At 41.4% G+C, this 23,651-nt stretch overlaps 1 protein-coding gene across 3 annotated transcripts in view; it reads left to right on the top strand.

Annotated features, from left to right (window-relative positions):
* Positions 1-23,651, top strand: part of SLC25A21 (solute carrier family 25 member 21) — an 847,107-nt gene that overhangs the window by 393,366 nt on the left and 430,090 nt on the right. For 2 of the 3 annotated variants that reach the window (XM_029598981.1, XM_029598980.1), the window contains exon 2: positions 15,250-15,298. The exons of the other annotated variant lie outside the window; for it this stretch is intronic. In XM_029598981.1, coding sequence (XP_029454841.1) covers positions 15,250-15,298 — 49 coding nt within the window. The remainder of the gene's footprint in view (positions 1-15,249; positions 15,299-23,651) is intronic. 3 annotated transcript variants of the gene reach the window in all.

The following is a 23,651-nucleotide window of genomic DNA, read 5'->3' as shown; positions in this document are numbered from 1 at the left end:
AGACTCTTCTTCGGCCTACCCTAGCCTTCTTTTTCTTTTCATTATCAACATTAGTTACTCACAATGTCCTGATCAGTTCAAGGAAGAAATCCCTCTGGTGCTGCAGATAGGAATCCACCGAGCTCCGTAGCAAGTCTATTTATTTATTTATTTATTTATTTTGGATTTTTATATACCGACATTCATGTGGTAGATTACATATCGTATCGGTTTACAGTGAAACACAGGTTGCAAAGAGCATTACAAAGAACAGGGTAATAAAGAACTGGGAGCAAAGTAATACAAAGTTAAGGAACGTAATTGGAAACTGTTAAATAGAGACCATGTAAGGGGTGTGGAAACTCAAACCAAAAACCAAACCAAAGATACGTTGAACATAAGGTACAAAATCCAATCAATCAATTGCAATGAGACATTAAACAGAAGATACAGTGATGAATCTATAGAATAATCAAATTAGGTGCAGTTCAATACAATAAAACCTTAAGAGTGCGATGGTAAAAAGCTTGTGAGAATGTCAGAAGTTATGATGAGACCTGACAATCTAGATGAAGAGACCATTCCTGACCAGAATGGACGTATGACCTAAGAGCGAGTAGGATCGAATGTCCTTGAGAGTGTTGAGATAGTTATTAAGTGATCCAGTATAAGTCATTCCTACATTGGAGGAATGTGTTGTCTGGATATGTGGAGGCTTGTTTTGAAAGGAACGTGCTGGCACTGTTTGTCTCCTGGTCCTAGCAAGTTCCCCCCACACTTAAAGTACAGGTTTCTTTCAATCTTCAAAAAAAGCACCACAAAATCTTATTTGTCTTCCCTTCAGGCTTCCTGAGACTCTGGGTGAGAACCTCTCTCTTTGTGGTAATCCTGGAAGAGGGTCACAGCTACATCCTTACTTACATTTGGAGAAGCCCCAGACCAAGGACAGACTGGGTTTTTTATAACCTTCTCCTAAAACCAAGCCCAAAGGCTGTCTGTCAAAAAGTGATTGTGACAGCCCCTGACCAAAAGATGACCTTTATTCACTGGGACCTTCTCCACATTATCTCAATGCAGCCTTTGCAGACTTCCCTAAGGGAAAAATCTCCAGTTTAAACCTTACACATCTTTAAAATATTAACCTTGCACACACTTTGTGGCATGTAGGGGGGGACACATAATCAACATCTGGCAGATTGAAATCACCATATCCTCTCCCAGCCCTGCTCTTTAGCAGATTATCCTCTCTCAGCCCTTGTCTCTTGCTGTCTCTCCTGCTCTGTAGCAGTGTGTGTCCCTAAGGCTTCCTATCCCTAAGGTTCAGTGGGAGGCAAAAAAGCAGAAAAATAAGTCTAACCTCTGCAGTTAGGAACTCACAGGAAAGAAAAAAGTTATTGAGTGGAGGGAGGGTGTTAAAGCAGAAATGAGAAAGAAGGAAAGAGAAGTGCTCCAATTTGTGAGATTCTTCCCTGTCCATACATTGCAATTTTTCAAGTTTTCTAGGCCCTCTTTTCCAGGGTGAACTTAAACCCACTCTCTGAGAAACTTGAAACAGGGAAGAGCTTCTGAAGAGCTCTCCTAGGTCCAGGTCCTGTCGAGGATTTACACAAAGCCAGTCAATGACTTTTTAAAATATCCAGCAGCCTAAATCACAATAATAAACAAAACCATGATGAATCTATATAGCAGCTTCATTTGTTCTGTTTTCCCAATAGGAGATGTATTGGTGTTTTAGGGCCTAGTGTAATATTAGCAGTGTTGCCTTTTCATTGATAGGGCTCTTACTTTTTAAGTGCTGGCAGTTAGTGCTGTTTTGGTGTGGGAGGTTTATTATATTTTAATTGTAATTCAAGCCCACACCCAACATGTGTTACAGTAGTCCTAATTCCATATGGGTTCCAACTGCCTTTTTTTGGAGGGTATTCTGGTTGGCACCATAGCAAATATAATATACATATTGTGATATTTTTTACCTTAGAAGACTGTACTTTAAATATTCTTTTTCATGTAAAATATGTTATTATAAATGCATCATTCTTAACTGTGTGCGTGGAGAGGTGGGGATGGGGTGCAAGGATATAAGGTTCACCTAGGGCACCTAATATTCTTGCACTGGCCATGGGCTCCAGGAGAGGGAGCTGAAGACCCAGAGGTGGGGGGGGGGGGGGGGGGGGGGGGGGGTGTGACAGTTTTTAAAGTTTAGGTTGCTGGAAGGAGCTGGATGTTTTTTGATAAGCCCAAAATAGAGACTAAATGAAAAAGAAGGAGGGGAGATAGTACAATAATTGTTCGCATAGGGCAGCAAAAAGGCTAGCACCGGCCCTGTTAGTAGCATGGGATCTATTTAATGTTTGAGCACTTGCCAGGTACATATAACCTGGATTGGCCCTTAATGGAAATAGGATATTGGGCTTGATGGTCCTTCGGTCTGACCCAGTATGGCATGTTCGTATGTTCAGTACACTCTGAGTAGAGCCAACCAGCACCACCTCTCCTGCCCATCTCTCATGTGCTTCATTCCAGTGGGAGAGGGGCCAAAAAGCCTGCTTTGGTGGCAGCCAGACTCCTCAAATCAACCCCACCCATGTTGCCTCTCTTCTTTCATCTGTCCTGTCTTCTTGGGAGATGGGAAAATTCGACTCCCCCTGACTAACTGCCACTCCTCCTCTTCACTCCCTGGAGCCTGCAGCAGAAGCATCGTTTAAGCATGCTAATCTTTCGGTAGGAACAGTGCAATTTTGCAGCATGTACCTCAAAACTAGGAATTATTAGGAAGGGAATGATAAATAAAACGGAAAATGTCAAATGCCTCTGTATCGCTCCATGGTGAGACCGCACCTTGAGTACCTTCTCCAGTTTAATTATATATTTTTTGAGATGCGACGACCAGAATTGTACACAGTATGCAAGTCTCACCATGGAGTGACAGAGGCATTATGATATTTTCCATTTTATTCACCATTCCTTTCCTAATAATTTTAACATTGTTTGCTTTTTTGATTGCCGCAACACACTGAGCCGACGATTTTAAATTTATTATCTACTATGACACCTCAATCTTTTTCCAGGGTGGTAGCTCCTAATGTGGAACCTAACATCATGTAAATACATCATGGATTATTTTTCTCTATATGCATCACCTTGCACTTGCCCACAATAAATTTCATCTGCCATTTGGATGCCCAGGCTTCCAGTCTCGCAAGGTCCTTCTGCAATTTATCACAATCCGCTTGTGATTTAACTCCCTGAATAATTTTGTATCATCTGCAAATTTGATTACCTCACTCATCGTATTCCTTTTCAGATCATTTATAAATATATTGAAAAGCACCGATCCAAGTACAGATCCCTGAGACACGCCATTGTTTTTTTCCACTCAAAAAATTGACCATTTAATCCTATTCTGTTTCCTGTCTTTCAACCAGTTTGTAATTCACGAAAGGACATCACCTTCTATCCCATGACTGTTTAGTTGCCTTAGAAGCCTCTCATGAGGGACTTTGTGAAACGCCTTCTGAAAATCCAAATACTCTACATCTACTGGCTCACTTTTATCCACATGTTTATTAACCCCTTCAAAAAAAATGAAACAGATTTGTGAGGCAAGACATACCTTGGGTAAATCCATGCTATGTTCCATTAAATCATGTCTTTCTATATGCTCTGTGATTTTGATTTTTTAAATAGTTTCCACTATTTTCCCAGCACTGAAGGCAGACTCCTGGTCTATAGTTTCCTGGAATGCCCCTGGAGCCTTTTAAAATATTGGGGTTACACTGGCTTCCCTTCAGTCTTCAGGAACAATGGATGATTTTAATGATAGGTTACACATTTTAACTAATAGATCTGAAATTTCATTTTTGAGTTCCTTCAGAAAATAGATTCATACCATCCGTTCCAGGTGATTTGCTACTCTTTAGTTTGTCAATCTGGCCTACTATGTCTTCCAGGTCCATAGTGATTTAGTTCAGTTCATCTGAATTATCACCCTTGAAAACCATCCCTGGAACCAGTATCTCTCCAACATCCTCTTTAATAAACACAGAAGCAAAGAATTAATTTTGTCTTTCTGCAATGGCCTTATCTTCCCTAAGAGCCTCTTTGAACCCTTGGTCATCTAATGGTCCAACCGACTCCCTCATAGGTTTCTTGATTTGGATATATTTAAAAATGTTTTTATTATGAGTTTTTGCCTCTGTGGCCAAATTCAGTTCAAATTTTCTCTTAGCCTGCCTTATCAATGTTTTACACTTAACTTGACCACGCTTATGCTTTTTCCTATTTTCTTCAGATGGATCCTTCTTCAATTTTTGAAGGATGCTTTTTTGGCTAAAATATCCTCTTTCACCTCACCTTTTAACCATGCCGGTAATCGTTTTGCCTTCTTCCCATTTTTCTTAATGCATGGAATACATCTGGACTGTGCTTCTAAGAATGTATTTTTAAACAATATCCATGCCTGTTGTACACTTTTAACCTTTGCAGCTGCACCTTTCAGTTTTTTTCTATTTTCCTCATTTTATCAAATGGCCTCACCACAATTATTGTTCTCTCTAAATCCTGTGTTCCACTAAGAATTAAATCTAAAGTAGCTCACTCTCTTGTTTGTTCCTGAACCAATTGCTATATGAAGCAGATGTTTATTCCATCCAGGAAGTTTATGTCTCTAGCATGTCCTGATGTTACATTTACCCAGTCAATATTGGGGTAATTGACATCTCCCATTATTACTGCACTGCCAAATTGGTTAGCTTCCCTGATCATTCTTAGCATTTCATCATCTGTCTGACCATTTTGACCAGGTGGACGATAGTATACTCCTATCACTATACTTTTATCCAATATACATGGAATGGGTTTCAACAGCAATCAACGAGGGCTAGAGTGGGAAATTGATAAACACGGGGATAACGGGGAATTGGATTCAAACAGCAACCAATAATGGCCCTGACTTTATGGTCTGGAAAACAGATAAGCATGGGGTAACTTACACAGAACAGCACAAACTACCATAAGCTTACTGGGCAGATTGGATGGACCATTTCGATGAGTGTTCTGCCTGGTGTTTTTTGTGAAAAGACTGAGTGGAGAGCAGAAGAGCCCCAGGAGAAGTAAAACCCTTTGCAAAGGTTGTCTTTCCCCTTCTTGTGTGGGAACACCTGAGAGGTCATGAGGCCTTGCATAGTCCATGACCCTCCCCATGTACCCCAGTTCCCAGGACCCGACTGGCACAGGGCTTAAACCTTAACCACTTCAAAGCTTAAAAGCAGCAAGAGGAAGGAATAAATTCTTGAAGAATTGCTTCCAGACAGATAGGCTGTTATTGCTCATCATCAGCAGTCCCTTAAGGTTACTCAAGGATTTATTCTATCGCCCTGCCTGTTTAACCTTTATCTTACCCCTCTAGGATGTATCATTGAGGGTTTTCAAATAAAATGCTTTTTTATGCAGATCATCTTCAACTGTATTTATATAGATGGCTAGTGGAATACCCCCCGTGCTTCGCTACGGTGGAGAAGTTGATAGAAATGTGTGAGTTTATTTCATGCAAGTTGAAAAGTAATTGTTTTGAGTGAGTGAGAGCTTTGGAGTTTATATATTTAAAATGAACTTGTTATTATTAGAGTGAGGTTAGTAGTAATTTAAAAATGTGAAATGAATATGTGGAATGAATGTACTGTGAGTTGCCTGTCACGACGTAATGATTTCTTTGTATACAATGTTTGCTGTGCGACCCTCTGGCTACAGTATGATGAGGCTATCAGCTGAGCTGACTCTAGTGCAGGCCACGTACAGATGGCCATGCGAGAAGCAGTGGTGCCTTAAGTCAACACCAACGACCTTGAGGGTCTGGCCCTGAGATTTGTTAATAGTCATCACGAAGCACACTCTGACCGGGAACTGCAGGCGTTTAAATTGAAAGGGTACGTCTGATGGTATAAGGGGGATGCGAGGGATGAAAACTGTTTCCCTTCATCCACCACCTTTGAAAATGATTGCTTCAATGACATTTCTGTGGAGGGACTTGACTTGAAGTCTGGTGCCATTGGAGAGTTTTGGTGGCTATAGATTTCTTAGTAACATAATTGGACCTTCAAAATGAAATTGTGCTGAGGAATGCCTGGAGGGTTGAGACTGTGCAGGAACTCGACAGGGTAATGTACCTCATCGTCAACTTCAACGACCGAGTCCACAGACTTATACGTTTTTGTTTCTGAGGTGAACACTTGCAGGAGTGTGTCATTGATAGAGTTTGTCGTGTCATTTGTAGAAGTTAAAATTGCCCTCTCTCTAAACCACGATGTGTCCTTCATGTGGATGTTTTGAAGATCCGGGTATACCTTTTGTGTAAGACTTTTCAAATCTGTGACCAGGTGACATAGATTTGCCAGCAGTTTCACCTTGCCATCTTGTTCATGGAGTGTATCATCTCCTGTATCCAAAAGAAGGCATGAAAACTCTCCTGCCTTAACGTCGCCTGTCAGGTGCACCCTTATGTTCACTCTTAAGGACAGGACTTTCACTGTGGGCCACAGGTAAGAGGACTTGAAAGAGGCTTTAACTTCATTGGCATGGGTCCCCCACGGAACAACTGGCAGAGTCTGTCTGAAGTCCCCGGCGAGCAGTACTGTCAACCCTCCCATGAGGCTGCTGTTGTTTCAGATGTCTGAGAGCATCCTATGGAGTGCCTTGACGCTGCCTCTGTGGGCCATGGTGCACTCATCCCACACTATGAGTTTGCACTGTCAGAGTACCTATGCCATGTTGCTTTGCTTAGAGATGTTGCACAGAGGTGTTTCAGTGTTGTTGAGATTGAGAGGAAGCTTGAAGGCAGAGTGTGCCGTCTGTCCACCTTCCAGAAGCATCGCTGCGATGCCAGAAGAAGTCACAGCAATGGCAATGTTTGAGTCTCTTCATACCCTGGCAAGCAACAGGTTGATGAGGAATGTTTTACCAGTACCTCCTGGAGTGTCTAGGAGAAAGATTCGGCCACTTTGATAGTGAATGCTGGTCATGACTTCATGATAGATGTTCCTCTGCTCGGTATTCAGCCTTGGTTTGTTGTCATCGACTGTCTTGGCCAAATCGCAGATGTTGTAAGCCAGCTCTCTGAAATAGTCGGGATTAGCTGCAGCGTGTTCATGTTCGAGTGATGGCGCAGGCAAGTCATACTTGTGAAGAGGTTGACCTCCTATAGCCAGTACACAATCCTGAAGGAAGGTGAGGCATTTGTTATAGATTATGGACGACCGTTCTTGGACATCATCTTGGAGAGATTCCCTCTGCAGCTGCCTATGAATATCCTCTGAAAGACTATCTTTATGTTTTTCCCATAGTGGTAAGGGGTTTTGCTATTTGACAAAACACCAACATAATAGCAAAGAGCTGACAGATCCTAGGTGGCGAATGTGAGAGTGCAGCTTCCTGGAGAGTACTGTCCCAGTGCGTATCATCTTCTAACAGACCAAGTGCTCGACAGGCAGACTGGAATGTGGGTTGTAGCACACCAGCAACAGTTTTAAGATATTGAAAGGACGTGGGCCCTCTGACCTCATGAAGCAAGAGTCTGAGATGATAGCACTCCAAATTGTTTGGGTGGACTGGGTACACTCTGTCGAGGACTTGCTCCTTTTTCACTCCTGGGTAGCCTGGTACGCGCTGTCCCTGTTTCCTCCTAACAAATTGGTTATTTTTCCAAACTTGGTAGGCTGGAACCTCAGAGTACAGGAGCGGTTTGGCAAAATCATCCTGTGTGCAAAGATCAAAGAACTCCAAGAGGGTTGTTTGGGGAGCATTGTGTACTTTTTCTACAACATTGTCAGCTGTGAAGTAAATCCTCTGGCCGTTGTCCAGATGAACAGTGAGATGAATGACTGGGGGAAAATGTTCATGAATAGGGGAACAGAATATGCACCAGGCTGCTTCAGAGCTGCTGATGTAATGCCCTGTCTCATACTGTGATACCTCGTCATGTTGTTTCTCCAGGGCAAATACGGCCTGGTCACTGCCCTTGTTGATGTATTTACAGATGTTCTTGATTGATTTTACAGAATTGCAAAACTCAACGTTAATATGAGCATGGAAGGTTCGGGAGAGTACACAGTTGTAAGGGACCACCCATCTCTTGTCTAGTTCAACTCCATTGATGGTGACGGTGTGGCCGCCATTGGAAGGAGCGCGCCTTCAGTACTGGGGGTATCTGTCATCTCCTGTCTGAGTTTCTTTGATGAGCGGATGGGGGTACTTCTTACTGCAAGATCCGCTTACCATGCAAGGGGAGTTTCTGTTTTGGAGTCCACACGGTCCATGAAGCATCGTTGACTTAACAATTTGGTGGCGTAGCGGGTCAACTTCAGGGTTAGGAATCTCTGCAGTGATCACCTGATCAATGAGGTCTGGTTTGATCCGATCTCACAGCCATAGGAGGATGTGGACGTGGGGAAGACTTCGCTTTTGCCACTCTATTGTATACATGTATCAAGTAGTGGAGTCGAAAAGGAGTACTCAACATTTTTTTTTGTGACTCAGACGTGACCCTGGCAGGGTGTTGCATTCGATGGCTGGAATGAACCATCGAATGTAGGAAAGTGAGAAGCAGTTAGTTTTTCCAAGGACATGATAGGGAATGATGGAACCAAGTTTCTGCCTTGAAGGTACTTGGAAAGTGGGAGAATTAGTGATGAGTGAGTCAGTGAGTGAGTCAGTGAGGGCTTTGGTGTTTATATATATAGATTTCCAACTGTTAGGTACACATCATCTTATGGCCTTTCCGAACTTAAGTAATTGTCTTTAGGTGCTACATGGCTGGTGATTATGCAATGTTATAGTTAAATACATACAAAACAGATTTTGTGAGTTGGTAAGGAAAACTGCTATTAACATGGAAAAACTAATTTTGGGATGGTTGGAGTTACTAATTCGTTCATAGGTAACAACTTGGGTTCAGGTTAGATAATACATTGTTGTTCTTGTGTTCATAATGTGTGCCATTTTCACTTTGCTCAAATATGCCTTATTCATCAGGCTCAGTACTTTCTGCCTTTTTTCCATTTAAAAAATGTAGTCTAGACACGTGTCCAGAATATTGTAGTAGTCTTCTAGGGATGTGCAGCTCCAACATTTTTGGTGTAGTTCATTTTTTTGTTTTGAGGATTTTTTTTTTTTATTTGGATTATTTAAGATTTTTTTTGGTTCATTTCATTTGTCAAACTGATAAAAACCCATAAAAATAGAAAAAACCCATGAAACAAGAAAATGAACAACTAAAAAAAGGTCTCCAGTGGCCCTGGATGAGCCATCCTAGGCCATAGAGCAGTCTGGGCATGGCACCAAAGCCAAGGCCTGACAACAGGGCCCAGTGATGAGGCCTGGCCCGGTGCTGAGGTCTGGTCCTACCAGAAGTCCTTTTTTTTAATACAACAAATAAGAAAATACCTGTAGAAGGCTATTTTTGGTTTGTTCCATTCCTACTGAACTGAAAATAGCCTCATTTATTACATTTTTTAATTCGTTAAAAATGAATGCACATCCCTATAGTCTTCTAATTGAGCTTCCGTAGAAATATTCTATTATGATTGGTTCAGAATGCAGCTGCCTGTATTATAGTAAGTATTACCTATGGCAAGAAAATGAGCTATCCATCAAGGTCATTCATCAAAATGCGTTAGGCCAGGTTCGCAGGTGTTAGGGCCCTAATGCCCACGATAACGCCATAATGCATGCTTTATTTATCACAGTGCGAGATACAAATGCAAAAGTTTAGAATTTAGTCAAAGGGGAGGAGTTTATGAAAATGAGAGGCATTAAACATTGCGTGCGATAACGTGCATTACGCTATCACACGTTTTAACACCAGAAATAACTACATCTTTTTTCATGGTGTTAAGCTGTGTGATATGCCCAATACATTACAATATTTATCACAAATTCTATTGAGAGAGAGAGCAAGAGAGAGAGAGAGAGAGAAAAGGAACCTTTGGAATGACACATCTATTTGTCATCTATTTATACCACTGTATGAGGGTGAACTAGTAATTCGAGGTGAGGTTTTGGTGGTGGACTAGGGTTTTGGGGCCAGTTTTAAATGTACAGGCAGACATACGAACAGCAATTTACACATCAGTGAAGATTTGGTGTGATTTGGAATGAGGAAAGATACACAAAGATGAGATTTCTACAATGTTCTCTTGCCCTAGCTTGATAGTACCCAGGTAGAGAGTGCATCAAGCTAGGGCGAAAGTACATTGTAGAACTCTCATCTTTGTGTATCTTTCCTCACTCCAAATCACATTAAATCTTCACTGATGTGTAAATTGCTGTTCGTACGTCTGCCTGTGCATTTAAAACTGGCCCCAAAACCCTAGTCCACCAACAAAACCTCACCTCGAATTACTAGATGACCCTCCTGTAGTGTTATAAATAGTAGACTACTATAGGAGCTTTGTAAAGAGTCAGTCAGTCAGTCTCTCTCTCTCTCTCTCTCTCTCTCTCTCTCTCTTTCTCTCACACACCAAAACAAGGAAATGCGGTATGGGCATGCTAATGTTATTGTGGTAAAATACCTATGTAAGCACTAAAAATAGCACAGATTGCAGTAAGTGAAAAATTACCATGCTCCTTTTTTTAAATCACAGGCATTATTCATGCAAAATTTACAGCATTTTGATGAATTTAGGGGCATGTTTGGTAAGCTAACAAGGGATTACTTAAGATTCCATCTATTAAACTTGCCCAGCTTGTTGAGACATTTGCTGGGCCTGTGCTATGGAGCTCACTTATTTTATTTATTTATTTTTGGTTTTTATATACACCGACATTCCTGTAAAAAATTACAAATCAGACCGGTTTAAAATGAACAAAAACTATGCATAAGAGCGTTACATGGAACATTGCGAGAGCAAATAATTAAATAGGAAACTGGGGCTAAGAACTTGCCCATTGTAACAGAAACAATACTCTACATAGTTAAAACATAAATAAATAATTAGTTACATCCGAACAGACATTGATCAATACTTAATAATCTGAAGTTAACAGGATTCTAAGTAAGATAAATACTTAATAACTCTGTTTAAAAGTTTTTAATTAACAAGGTAAGAGTCTTACAGCGGACTTAGTCAGATGAAGATAAGGAGTCTAGCTATAAGGGGGGTGGGGGGGGGGCGGGCGTCTTGATCGATGGGAGCTAACTTTCAAAATGAGGCTAGGATAAAATTAGTGCAAAGATTGTATCAAAGTTCCCTGAAAGTGAGGAATAGGGATAGAGACACGGAGCAAAGTGAAAGGTCCGGATGGTCTAGGATATGGCTGGAGGGTAAGCTGGATGGTGAGCAGAGTTATGATTCTGGGAATGCTAGTTTGAAGAGCCATGTTTTAAGTTTTTTCTTGAATGACAGAGGACATGGATCTTGTCGGAGGTCTGGAGGAAGAGCATTCCATTGTGAGGGGCCTGCTATGGAGAGGGCTCGTTTTCTAAAGGATGTTTTTGCTGGGGGAACGTGAAGCCTGCCTTGATAGGCTCCTCTGATTGGTCTGATGGGGTTGTGAGGACGAAGCTGGATGGTAAGCTCGATGAGAGAGAGGTTGTTTAAGGATTTGTGGATTATAGTAAGGACTTTATAGCGAATTCTTTATTTGATGGGAAGCCAGTGTAGGTTGTAAAGGATAAGAGAGATGTGATCTCTTTTTTTTGTGTTTGTCAAAATCCTGGCCGCTGAGTTCTGCAGCATCTGTAGAGGTTTGATGGTGTTTGCCGGAAGGCCGAGGAGCAGAGAGTTGCATTAATCGATTTTTCAGAAGAGTATATATTGAAGTACCAGACGGAAATCGTGGAAATGTAAGAGGGGTTTCAGTTTTTTTAGAACTTGCAGTTTGAAAAAGCATTCCTTGGTGGTGGTGTTAACATATTTTTTGAGGTTAAGTTGGTTATCCAAGAGAACGCCTAGATCTCTTACGTGGGGCGAGTGATTAAGGTTAGGAGGAGGCGACAATAATGGAGCATTGAGGAGAGGGTTGTTGTCATCTTGGGAAATTATGAGGATTTCTGTTTTATTGGTGTTGAGGACAAGATTGAGGCTGGAGAGGAGCATGTTAATTGATTGGAGGCAGCTATTCCAGAAGCTTAGGGTTTGATGTAGGGATTCGGTAATCAGTAGGAGAATTTGTATATCGTCCGCATAGAGATAGTGTGTAAGCTTTAGCTTAGAGAGAAGGTGGCAAAGAGGTAGGAGGTAAATGTTGAAGAGGGTTAGTGAAAGGGAAGATCCTTGTGGGACTCCGTAGTTAGAGATGCCCGGGTGAGATTCTTTATTGTTAATTTTGACCTTGAAGGCTCTGTTGCAAAGGAAGGATTTGAACCAGTTGAGAGCCGTGCCAGAGATGCCTTTATCTGCAAGATGGTCTAGGAGAATTGTATGGTTGGCGGTGTCGAAAGCCGCGGACAGATCTAGAAGAGCCAGTAGATAGGGTTGTCTTTTATCCATGTTCATGATGATGGAGTCTGTGAGGGAAATCAGAAGGGATTCTGTGTTAAGAGGTTTATGGAATCCAAACTGGAAAGGAGCTAGAATCTTATGTTCCTCCAAGTATTTCAAGGGTTGTTTATTGACAATTTTCTCCATAATTTTGGCAATGAGAGGTAAGTTGGCAATAGGGCGGAAGTTCGCAGGGTCATCTGTTGGCAGGTTGGGTTTTTTTTAGAAGAGGTTTTAGGATGGCAAACTTTAAAATGTCTGGAACTAGTCCTTGAGTTAGGGAGCAGTTGATAATTTCTGCGATAGGTTTAGCAATGATGTTCGGGATGGAGATGAGGAGGTTTGATGGGATGGTGTCTAAGGGGTGGGAAGAGGGTTTGAGTTTCTTTAGGATGTTTTCAATCTCAAGTGAAGAAGTAGTCTCTAAGACTTTGAGAGTTGCGAATCGTTGAGGGGAAGAGGTGAGGGGGGGCAGGGGTGCTGGGTTGGATGCAGAGAGAGGGTTGATGAGATTGATGATTTTGTTCTCGAAGTATTTTGCAAGTTCTGTTGCTTTACTGAGAGCTTGGTCATCCGGAAAAGTTGGTGGAGTAGGTTTGGTGAGGGCTGAGACGTAAGAGAAAAGAGCTTTGGTGTCAATGATGAAGTAGTGGATTTTTTTGGCGAAGAAATCTTTCTTTGTTTTGTGAATGGTGTTTCTATAGGCGTTTAGTGATGCTTTGTAAGCTGCTAGAGTGGTAGAGGAGGGTTTTTTTTTCGCCATCTGTGTTCTTTATTTCTGAGGTCTTGTTTGAGGGACTTTAATTCAGGTGTGAACCACGGTTTTCTGTTGTCTGGGGAAGGGTGAAGCACTTTTGCAGTGAGAGGGCATGTTACTTCTGCTACTTTGTTAATTATTTTGAACCAGGACGAGGTGGCAGCAGTAGCGTCTGAGAGGTCCAGTTGTGTCAGTTCCTTAGAGAGATGGTTACAGAGGAGATCCGCAGAGCAGGGTTTTCTGAATTGTATTGTGGTTTTTGGGAAGGCGAAAAGAGGAAGGTTTAAAGTCTCTAGGGTAGTAGTGATGATCTGATGGTCCGACCAAGGGACTGAAAAACATGTGGGATTGGAAGAAAGAGAGAAACCTTCATTAATGAAGATTAGGTCCAATGTATGGCCTGCTTTGTGAGTGGAGGTGTTAACTTCTGGAAGAAATTCTGGAAGAAATCAGGCTAACATCTGACAAAGCAAGATTTAGGAGACTATTAAAATCTTTTCTGTTCAGGGACGCATTCACTATTAAATAGTGAACTATCAAGAGCAAAGCCCATTTTTTAAAATAAATATCTCACAGGCCGTTTATGAATTTATATCATGTTATAACATATTAGCTGAAGCCCTGAATAATGTCATTCTAATTTTCTGGTTTTCTGTTTTTGTTCATTTAAATTTTATAAATGTATGTTCTGTGACCCTGCTCTGAACTTTGTAGAAGTGAGATATAGATATTTTAAAATAAATAAATTAGGTTTAAATAAATATATAATACCTGTCCTGAAGCCTCTACATTGGTTTCTGGTAACTTATCGTTTGCAGTTTAAAATTCTGTGCTTGATATTTAAAGGTTGACAGTGCAAGGTGTTTGCAAAAAACTTTTTTTTATATTCCTGTACTCCGACGTACAGCCCTGTCAGAATGTTCTTTTAAAAACATCTTCATTGAAAATTGCTTGGCTCAGAATAAGGCATGGTACGGTGTGAAGTTGTATGGATCCATCTTTGAGGCACTCTTTGCCTTGGAAGATGAGGCAATTATTGCAAGACTTGATAGCCTTTTGCAAAACCATAAAATTGTGATTATTCATGTTGGCTTTTTGGCTATCATGCCTTTTGGCTCTTTGTGTTCTTAACAATATTCATTCAAAAAAAAGTCCAACAACAGGGAAGGAATAATAACACTAAATGCCAGATCCTCTCTGAAAATACTTATGAAAAAATTCTATGAAAAGTGTCCAAACATGTCAGTAAATTTTCTGAAATGTTTTGTAATGGGACTGTCATAAAAGCGAGTACTGCAAAACACTGCAGTGATCACAAAATTGTAATCATCAGTTTGCCTTGAAAATTCCCATGTAAGTGGATTGGTATGTGCACGGACTCACTTGCACAAAGTTAAAGCCTGAGCAGTCAAGGCTATAACTTGTACAAGTGAACTTGCATACATAGTTTTTTAAAAATACAACAGTGTACATGTAACTCCAAACTCAGCCCCCTGGAAATGCTTCTCCTCGGTGCACATAAACACTTTTATGTTCCAGGGGGCCGAGTTTGGAGTTACATGTACACTGTTGTATTTTTAAAAAACTATGTATGCAAGTTCACTTGCACAAAATCAGGTCACATGCATACCTTTGCATGCACTCAGCTTGGGGCAGTTTTATATAACATCCATTTACATGCAGAAAACTGGGTTTTTTGCATATAAATGGTTTTGAAATTTCAGCTCTAAACATTTCCCATGAGCCTGGGAGGAGAAAATGTTGGCAAAGCTCCTGTGAGGCTGTTGTGAAACTAGCTGACTTTTCTGCAAAGTTTACAAACACTGTTTCTTGAATAGCATTGCAGTTAGAGTGCTAGAAAGCAGAACTCAATGTGCATCTTTGTCCCTTTCCATCAGCTGTCAGATCCTATCTCCTTGATGTTACTCAGCCTGGCACTGGAGCCTTCTCACGTGAGCAGACTTTGGGGGTCAGTGGCACATGAACTGCTCTTTTTTCTACCATCTGTTTATGAGGCTTCTCTTCTTGATCATCTTGCAGGTCTTGTAGAAATTTGCCTGATGCACCCCCTTGATGTGGTGAAAACCAGGTAAGGCTCTGCTTAAACAAGTTTTATTGATATTGGAAGATGGCCAGGTTGGGAGCTGTCAGAAAATTAAATGCCAGGTAGATAACTTCACCCACTAATGGCATTTCGACTTAATTACTTTCTCACCAGATTTGACAGACTGATGCACCTCGGGATAAAGTTCATCTAAAAGTGCTAAATACTTTTACGTGAAATGCAGTCTTTGAGATGAGAAAACTCTTTATGATCACCTGGGTTTATATTTTGAATGTGGAAGATTGTTCCTGATAACTTGGAATGTCTTCTGTCATTCTATAAGAACACGCTGAGGGTCAAATGTTTGACTCACCTTTCCAATCTTAGTTTTCCGAGCCCTCCCTAATGTTATTACATCAGAATGGCTGTAGCCTCAGATCAGTTCAGTATGAAGGGCTGCATTCTGACATTAGATTGACTGAGCAGGAATTTTTCAAGTGGTACAGATGAGAGTAAAAGCCCCTTGAGTTTGGTGTCTCCCCCAGGGTTTGGTACTTTCTCCTCTTCTTTTTAATCTGTCCTTAAAGCCCTTACTGGAATTCGATAGCTATCACTTTCTATTTATCTGTTTTGCAGACTATATTCAGTTAGTTATGCTCAAGTACTAGCCAGTAATATTATTATTATTGTTAATCGGGGATTGGAGGCCATCCATCTGCGGCCAAAAGAAAATAAACTTTGCCTTAACCAGTCTAAGGCGGAAATCCTATGGGTAGGGAATCCTCCAGAGCAAGCATTAAAAGAGTTACTTTTATTAAGTGATGTGGGGCTAGCAGCTAAAGACTTAGGGCCTCATTTTCCAATAACGCATTGGTAACGCATTAGGGGGCGTTACCAATGCAAATGAGGCTTCTTTCGTGCAGTGGGGAAACATCGCGTGCGGCGATGTTTTCGCCATTCGCGAAAACATTAGCGCTGCACACGATGTTTTCCCAGTGTGCGATGATTCTTTCAGAATTTTATCGCGGTGCACGATATTTGCCGGTTTTTGGATTTCAATCATCGCAGCCCACGATATGAGTGAGAGAGAGAGAGAGAGAGCGAGAGAGAGCGCCTTACTATAGTGCCTATGCCCTACATAGGTATTTGAATCCCTATGGGAGGGCTACCTACTAACTCGGGGAGGGGATTAGGTATGAGCGTCGGGGGTTGGGGGCCACTTTCGCATTCCACATGAGACCTACGGACAGAACAGTGGTCTCTAGTGCAGATTTGCTGGCCGTCGGAGTGAGGACGCTCACTCCAAGAGGAGATTTGGGCAACATTCTCTCCACCTAGCATGTTGTTGCCCAGGTAGAGTGTCCATCAAGCTAGGTAGAGAGAACGTTGCCCAAACCACTTCTTGGAGTGAGCGTCCTCACTCCGACGGCCAGCAAATCTGCACTAGAGACCACTGTTCTGTAGCTCAGAACATGCTTCAAAAACTACAAATAACATAAATAACATAATACATACATAGTCAAAGTCACAATAACATTAAAATATAACTTATGTTAAGGAGTATATGTTAAGATTCCTTTAAAAAAAAACAAAACAAAACACAGGACCAGGCATTTAGCCTCATTCACCTTAAGACAGCCCACAAGGGAATCCAGTTGCAGGGCATTTCCCCTGAAGAGGGCACACAGGGAACAGAGGGCCCCGACTAGAGGAGAAGAAGTATTATAACTTAACAAATAAAGACCCCCAAACAATCTCAACAACCACTATAAAAATAAAATCAATAAAATGTAACATATAACGAAAACATAACCAATACCTAATATTATACAATTTCCAGGTCACACCCTCACTGCAATCTAAAATTCCCCAATTAAAACCTAATATTTAAATATAATCACAATGACAGACTAAATCCCCAATTGAATCCCAAATATCAGTAGCTATAATAACTCAAATATTAAAACTAAACTCCAAATGCCTGTATAGAGAGCCGAGATTTAAGAATCTTTTAAAACAACTAAGTCAGTTAACATTCTCGCCTCAGGAAGGAGAGAATTCTACAAAGCAGGAATGTAAAATGAAAAGGCAAGGGTTCTAGTGCAAGTTAAAAGAGCCTTGCACCACATTGGTACTGCTAATTAGTCAGCATGAGCAGATCTTAGTTCTGAAGAAAGAAGAGAGCACATTTAGAAGGATAAATAAGACAGTGAATATACAGTGGACCAGAACGGTGAATAGATTTAAATGTCAAAAAAAGATTTATAAACTGAGGACGCCAAAAAATGGTAACCAGTGTAAACTCACCACGATAGGTATTATCAGGTCAATATTCAAAGTGCGTTCAACACTATTAGCTGGATAAGTATAGTTTATGCTAATGCGCCTACGTTCAGCGGCTGCCACTTAGTTGCATAAGTCATTTATACAGCTAAAAGGTTAGCTGCATAACTTGTGGGTGTGTAGTGGGATCCAAGCACAGCAAGTTAGCCGTACAAGTTATGCAGCTAACTACTGATTTTCGGTCTTAGCCACATAAGTTATGTGTCTAAGGGCTGGATTTTCCATTCTTGCAGAAAATGGTGAATCCAGCGGTAATGGAGGGCAGGGGGGGGCGGGCCTGCGAAAGCCGGCAGCGCTTTCGCAGGCCCGTGAAAGGTGGTGCTATTGGGCGCACTGCTGGCAATGATAATGGTCCTTACCTTATCGTCGCCAGCAAAGATAATGCCGTGTCACCTCCTCGCAGGCCCAACTCCTCCTCTCCCCGCCCCGAATCCGCCCCCGGCAAGCTATTGCACGTGTGCGATAGGCTTAGAAAATGACCCCCTAAGTTAGTCGAGCCATAGAGTAGGTCTAAACTTAGCTGGTTATAACTTATATGGCTCAGTGTGTATATTCAGTGGCTTAAACATGCCGCTGAATATACCTTGTAACTTAGCTGAATAAGTTATATCCGGCTAAGTTACTTAAACGGCCAGCTTTGAATATTGATCCCTATATCTTTCTATAAGATGTACCAGATAGAAGATAAATATAAATGGTATTTTATAAATCTTAAACATGCACGTGCAAGTAATTATGCGTGACTAAATTTGTTTGTATAAAAAAGTAGCTGTTAGCAAACCTTCAGTCATGAGATGGGTGGGTGTGAGAAGGAGGGTGAAAGGAGGGAAAGTTAATGGGGGAATTGTTACTGTTTCTCTCTTTTTCAAGTTTGTATACTGGACACTGAAAAGAGTCCATCGACCATCAGTGCTCCAGCAATTTGTTGTATTTTATGCTGAAAATAACAGATTTGAACATACAAAAAGGTGGCAGACAATGGGCATTTCAGGGTGGGGCCAACATTTACATTTATTTTATAACCTGCCAAAGCGACACACATATGTATGTTACCTGCTGATATTTACGCCTGCTAATTATCTGGTGTTAAGTGTGAATAAAATTCTTTATGGCCAAATATTGACTGGTGAGGAGTCAGGATAAACTGGGGGGAGTTCAGGCTTAAGAACCAGGAGGGTCTTGATGATCTAGAGTTAGAGTGGGTAAACCAATGTACTAATTGATAAAACTGGTAATTTCCTTCATGCGTGCATGTTACAGAATTTGATCACGTACGTGTGTAAAGCCAAGTGCTAAGGAAAATATGCAAGTTAAATCTGCATCTGTAAATGATTAAAATTAAGAACATAAATACTCATGCACAGAAGAGCTGTGCCACTTATCTGGATAAATTTTGACTTCTCTGGGTAAGGGGTAGCTTTGCTGCCACTTAGCTGGATAAGTCTCAAAAACAGCTACTTATCTGGTTAAGTAATATAGCCAGATAAGTGTTAAAATGCTACTTATCTGGCTATGTTGAGAATACAAGCCTAATATCTTTTTAGATATGTGAGCATGTTTTGGGTTGATTTAAGCATGTATTTGTATAATGTGTGCACAATTGTGCGCATGATACAAAATACGTGAGATTGCATATGCGTGCCCATCTACATGCACTCATCAGTGTACTCACGCATGTATCACCGAGCCTAGTTGCACTATTTTGTACTATTTATTTATTTTATTATACAAATTTCTATCCTGCCCAATTACCAAAAATCTGTTCAGGGCAATTTCCAAAATAACATATACAATACTAATTCTTATAAACAGGTTTTGCTGGATGTCCTGACAATAAACAATTACAGAAATTCAAATGAGGTAAAATTAAGGCTTAGATTACCAATGCTAAATCTTCCTTGGATAAATACCCCATGAATATGCCAGAGAGGACACAAAATGAAAAAAAGACATCCTGGAAATATTCACTGCTTGAGGCTCCATAGTCAACTGTGAATCAAATAACACACTTCAACTCTGAAATAAGGGCCTCATTTTCCAAGCACTTTACCGCGTGCGATAAATTCGCAAATCGCATTAACAGCTGTTAACGCGATTTGCGAATGCAAATTATTCATTTGGTATTCAGGGGGCGGAGTTGGGGCGGAGCATATGTAAAGCGGGAACCTGTGTATCGTGTGCGGCGAAACAGCCGCAGTGTTAGCGCGGCTGCTATCGCGGCTAATAACTACAACCTCAACCTCGCGTTATGGACTGCGCTACGGGCCAGAAAAGGATTATCGCCATCCACGATAGTTCCACTTTTCTGTTTCCATAAATTCTTCGTTTAGATTGATTCTTCCATTTGTATTCAGAACGTGTTAGGTGGTTTGTTGAACATGTAATTGTAAAAGAGGTTTTCAGTTGTGTGTTATATATTTTATTTTCTCTCTGTAGAATATGCACCAGTGACATAGGAGAGCTGATAAATTTGAAGATATAGGCCGCCCCCCCAATACAGGGGGAAAAAAAAGACTTCATGCCCCGCTCCTTCTTGCTCTCGCCTCCTGGGAGAACACCCTGCTTTCTGTCCTAAATGTTTCCTGCCCTTTTCCTACTGCCATTCTGTTTCTCATCTCCTTCCTCGCCTCCTTCTCCTCCTTGTATTCTCTTACCTCTCTCGTCCTGCTTTGTGCCTTTTCCCGTCTCCTCTGTGCGGGGCCCCCAACTTTTCTTCCCCTATCTGCTGCTCATCCGCAGTACCGCCCTTTCCATTCCATCATTTTGACCCCCCCTCTCTCTTTATTTTTTCTTCTTTGCCCCCCCCCTACTTCTTTGAGCATGCAACTCCTTTCTGTCTCCCCCTCCTTCTATCCCCTTCTCCCTATTTCCCCTTTCTATTCCTTTGGCCCCTCCCTCTCCCCTTTCCTCATTTGGTTTCTCTCACCTCCCGCCTCCTCTGTGGCTTATCCTTCTTGCTGTGCCTCTCTCCCCTCTGCTTCTTCTCCTAGGAGTCCAATTCTTCGCCTGCTGAGCAACTCTTAAAGCTGTGTCACTGTGCAGCATAGCCCGTGGCACTCACCCGTGTGGATTTAGTGGGGGAGGATATTTCTGTTTGTATTTATGTGATTCATACCCTTCTGATGTGTATTTGTGTTTATATTTATATGATTTATATATCTGTTGTGTTGAATGTGTGATTGATATATGTCCCCGACTGGTGTCTGAAATTGGAGTTAGTGGTTTTATGTGATTCTGATTTTTATGTGGAAACACTGAATTAAATTTTGGATTATAATGGAGTTCAAAATGTTTTGATGGTTTAACTTTTACGAATTATATTGCAAATAACTTTGGTTTGGATTTCTTGTTTAAGGTTTGTGATTTTACATTGTTAGCTATGTCTTTATATCCATTATAAATATATGAAACCTTATTGATTGGGTCAGCTCGGTAACCCAGAAGTTGTACTGCTCTCTACCATGTGCAGGGCCCTCGAATTCTGTCTTCTGCTCCCTGGGTTGACTGAAGATGGGGATGCTGTTTCAGTTTTAAGTTGCTTCCCCATGTTTTCCTATTCCTTTGCTAACGTCCCACCCAATCTGACATGTCCTCACACACAAAGACCCACACACGGCATTGATTCCTGCTTTCTTGCACATACAAATGCTGAATCCCCCCTCTGGTTCCCCCCTTTTTTCTCTCTTTCTCTCTCTCTCTCACACACACACACACACACACACACACACGCTGCCCCCAGCCAATCCCCTTTTCTATTCCCTCCAATGATTCATCTCTTTTCCCCATCCCCTTCTCAACTCCACTGATTTCCTTCTTATCCCCAGCCCCTCTTCAACCCTCCAAATGATCCTACCCTCACCCCCAGCTCCTCCTTACCCCCATGATCCCTCCTTTATCTCCTCCTCATGCCCCAATGATCCCCCTCTCATTGCCTCCTGACCACCCCTATGATCCACTCTCATTCCTTCCTCACTCTTCATGAAGTTAGCAAGTAGCTCATTTAAACAAATCAAGGAAATTATTTTTCAGTTAGCATATAGTTAAGCTCTGGAATTCATTGCCAGAGGATGTGGTTACAGCAGTTAGTGTAACTGGGTTTAAAAAGGGTTTGGATAAGTTCCTAGAGGATAAATCCATAAACTGCTATGATGGTAATTAATAAGCAATAGTAGCTTGTGATCTGTCTAATGTTTGGGTACTTGCCAGGTACTTGTGACTTGGATTGGCCACTAATGGAAACAGGATACTGGGCTTGATGGACCCTTGGTCTGACCCAATATGGCATATCTTATGTTCGTATGTTATGTTCTTATCCCACTCTAATTGCCTCATCACTCCACTATAATCCTCCACTATAATCCTCATCACTCCACTCTAATCCTCTCATCCTCATTCTCCCTGCCTAAGATTCTTTATATTCCTTTCTCATGTAACTGCCCCCCCCCATCAAGTCTTTCTCATCTAGGCTGCCAGAAGGATGAGGCAGTGTGTTGTTTCAGGCCATATCTTCTCCTCAGCTGCCAGGAGTCTGATTCCTTTTTTGAAACATGCAGCACTACAGTTTCCTGTATGGTGTAAAATGGTAGTTGGACCTTGGGCAGCAGAAGAAAAAGATATGATTTGAGACACTGCTGTTGCTCTTCTCTTCCTGTCTCTTTGAATCAGCAACAGTGACAGAGGTATCTGCAGGGAGAATGGGGATTGGGGAATCAGGGAGGATGGCCAGCAGGTCTAATGTTTTCATTACAGGAAGCAGCAGTACATGGTAAGGGTAGTGCAGGCTTTGGCCCCCATGATCTACATCTGGGAAGGGCAGTAACGGCAGCACAGCTGGGAAGTAGAAAATCTTCAGCCTACCTGCTACTCTCAGATATTTTTCGCTGTAGGCCAGGGATGAGCAATTCCGGTCCTCGAGGGCTGCAAACCAGTCGGGGGTTTTCAGAATATCCCTAATGAATATGCATGAAATAGATTTGCATACAACGGAGGCAGAATTCATGCAAATCCCTCTCATGCGTATTCATTAGGGATATCCTGGAAACCCAGCTGGTTTGCGACCCTCGAGGACCGGAATTGCCCACCCCTGCTCTAGGCCCAAGACTTCTGTTCCTATTGACAGATTCAGGCCTTGGGATTATTGCTGCAATGAGCAAACTAAGCAAAATAGGGGGCAAATCCCCAGGTAGTTACAAGTGAAGGCTCATGGCACCAGAATCCAAGCTCTGGAATAAAATGGAGAAAGAAGGAAGCACTGGGCCAAAAAAAGGAAAAGATACCTTTTTCCTTGAAAAATATGTACTCTGTACCAGTTCCTCTCAGACCATTCTTCTAAATGACCTTCACTAGATATATAAGAAGGGAAATCATTTCAGCTGGCGGGCACATAGAAAACTATTTTTTTTCTTCTTAGTTATACATGGACTTGTGAAACATTTTAGATATGAACATTTCATTAATTTCTTAATGAATTATTTTTTGTTCTGAGGCAAAGCTTAAGGTGCTATGCCTATTACTTGGACTCTAGTTAAAGCACAGAGAAAGGAATTTGGATCAATTTGTCACAAAATTGACTCCAGCTGTGCTGGTTTCCTTTCTTGAGTTGCACAGAAGCTGATTACACTTTGCTCTGTTTAGAGACATAAAAACATAGAAGATGTAGGCAGCAGAGGAGCACTGATCCTCCCAGTCTGCCTCTTTTGTGCTTGTCCCCTGTACTGTTACAGGTATTAATCTATGGTTTTCTCCCTCTCTACATCATTAAGGCTCCTTATGAAGTGAACTCTAGTCTTCTAAAGCTTATGCCTCAATAAGGGACCTATTTACTAACGTTTGTTAATTATTTAATGCATGTTAAATACATAGATTTTGGTGTTAAGGCACATTAAAATACATTAACATGTGCTGATGGTAATGCACAAGCTTGCATTACACTGGGCAACAATGAAAGTGTAACTGACGTAAAAAGGTCCTACTCTGTAGTATCTTGATGTGCTGAACACGAATATGACCATGAAAAGTTTTTATTGGCTCTCGTTTTGAAGATATTTAATATAGT

This window comes from Rhinatrema bivittatum, chromosome 4, assembly GCF_901001135.1.
Source record: "Rhinatrema bivittatum chromosome 4, aRhiBiv1.1, whole genome shotgun sequence".
NCBI classification, from domain to species: domain Eukaryota; kingdom Metazoa; phylum Chordata; class Amphibia; order Gymnophiona; family Rhinatrematidae; genus Rhinatrema; species Rhinatrema bivittatum.
This window is presented reverse-complemented; position numbering and strand designations above follow the sequence as displayed.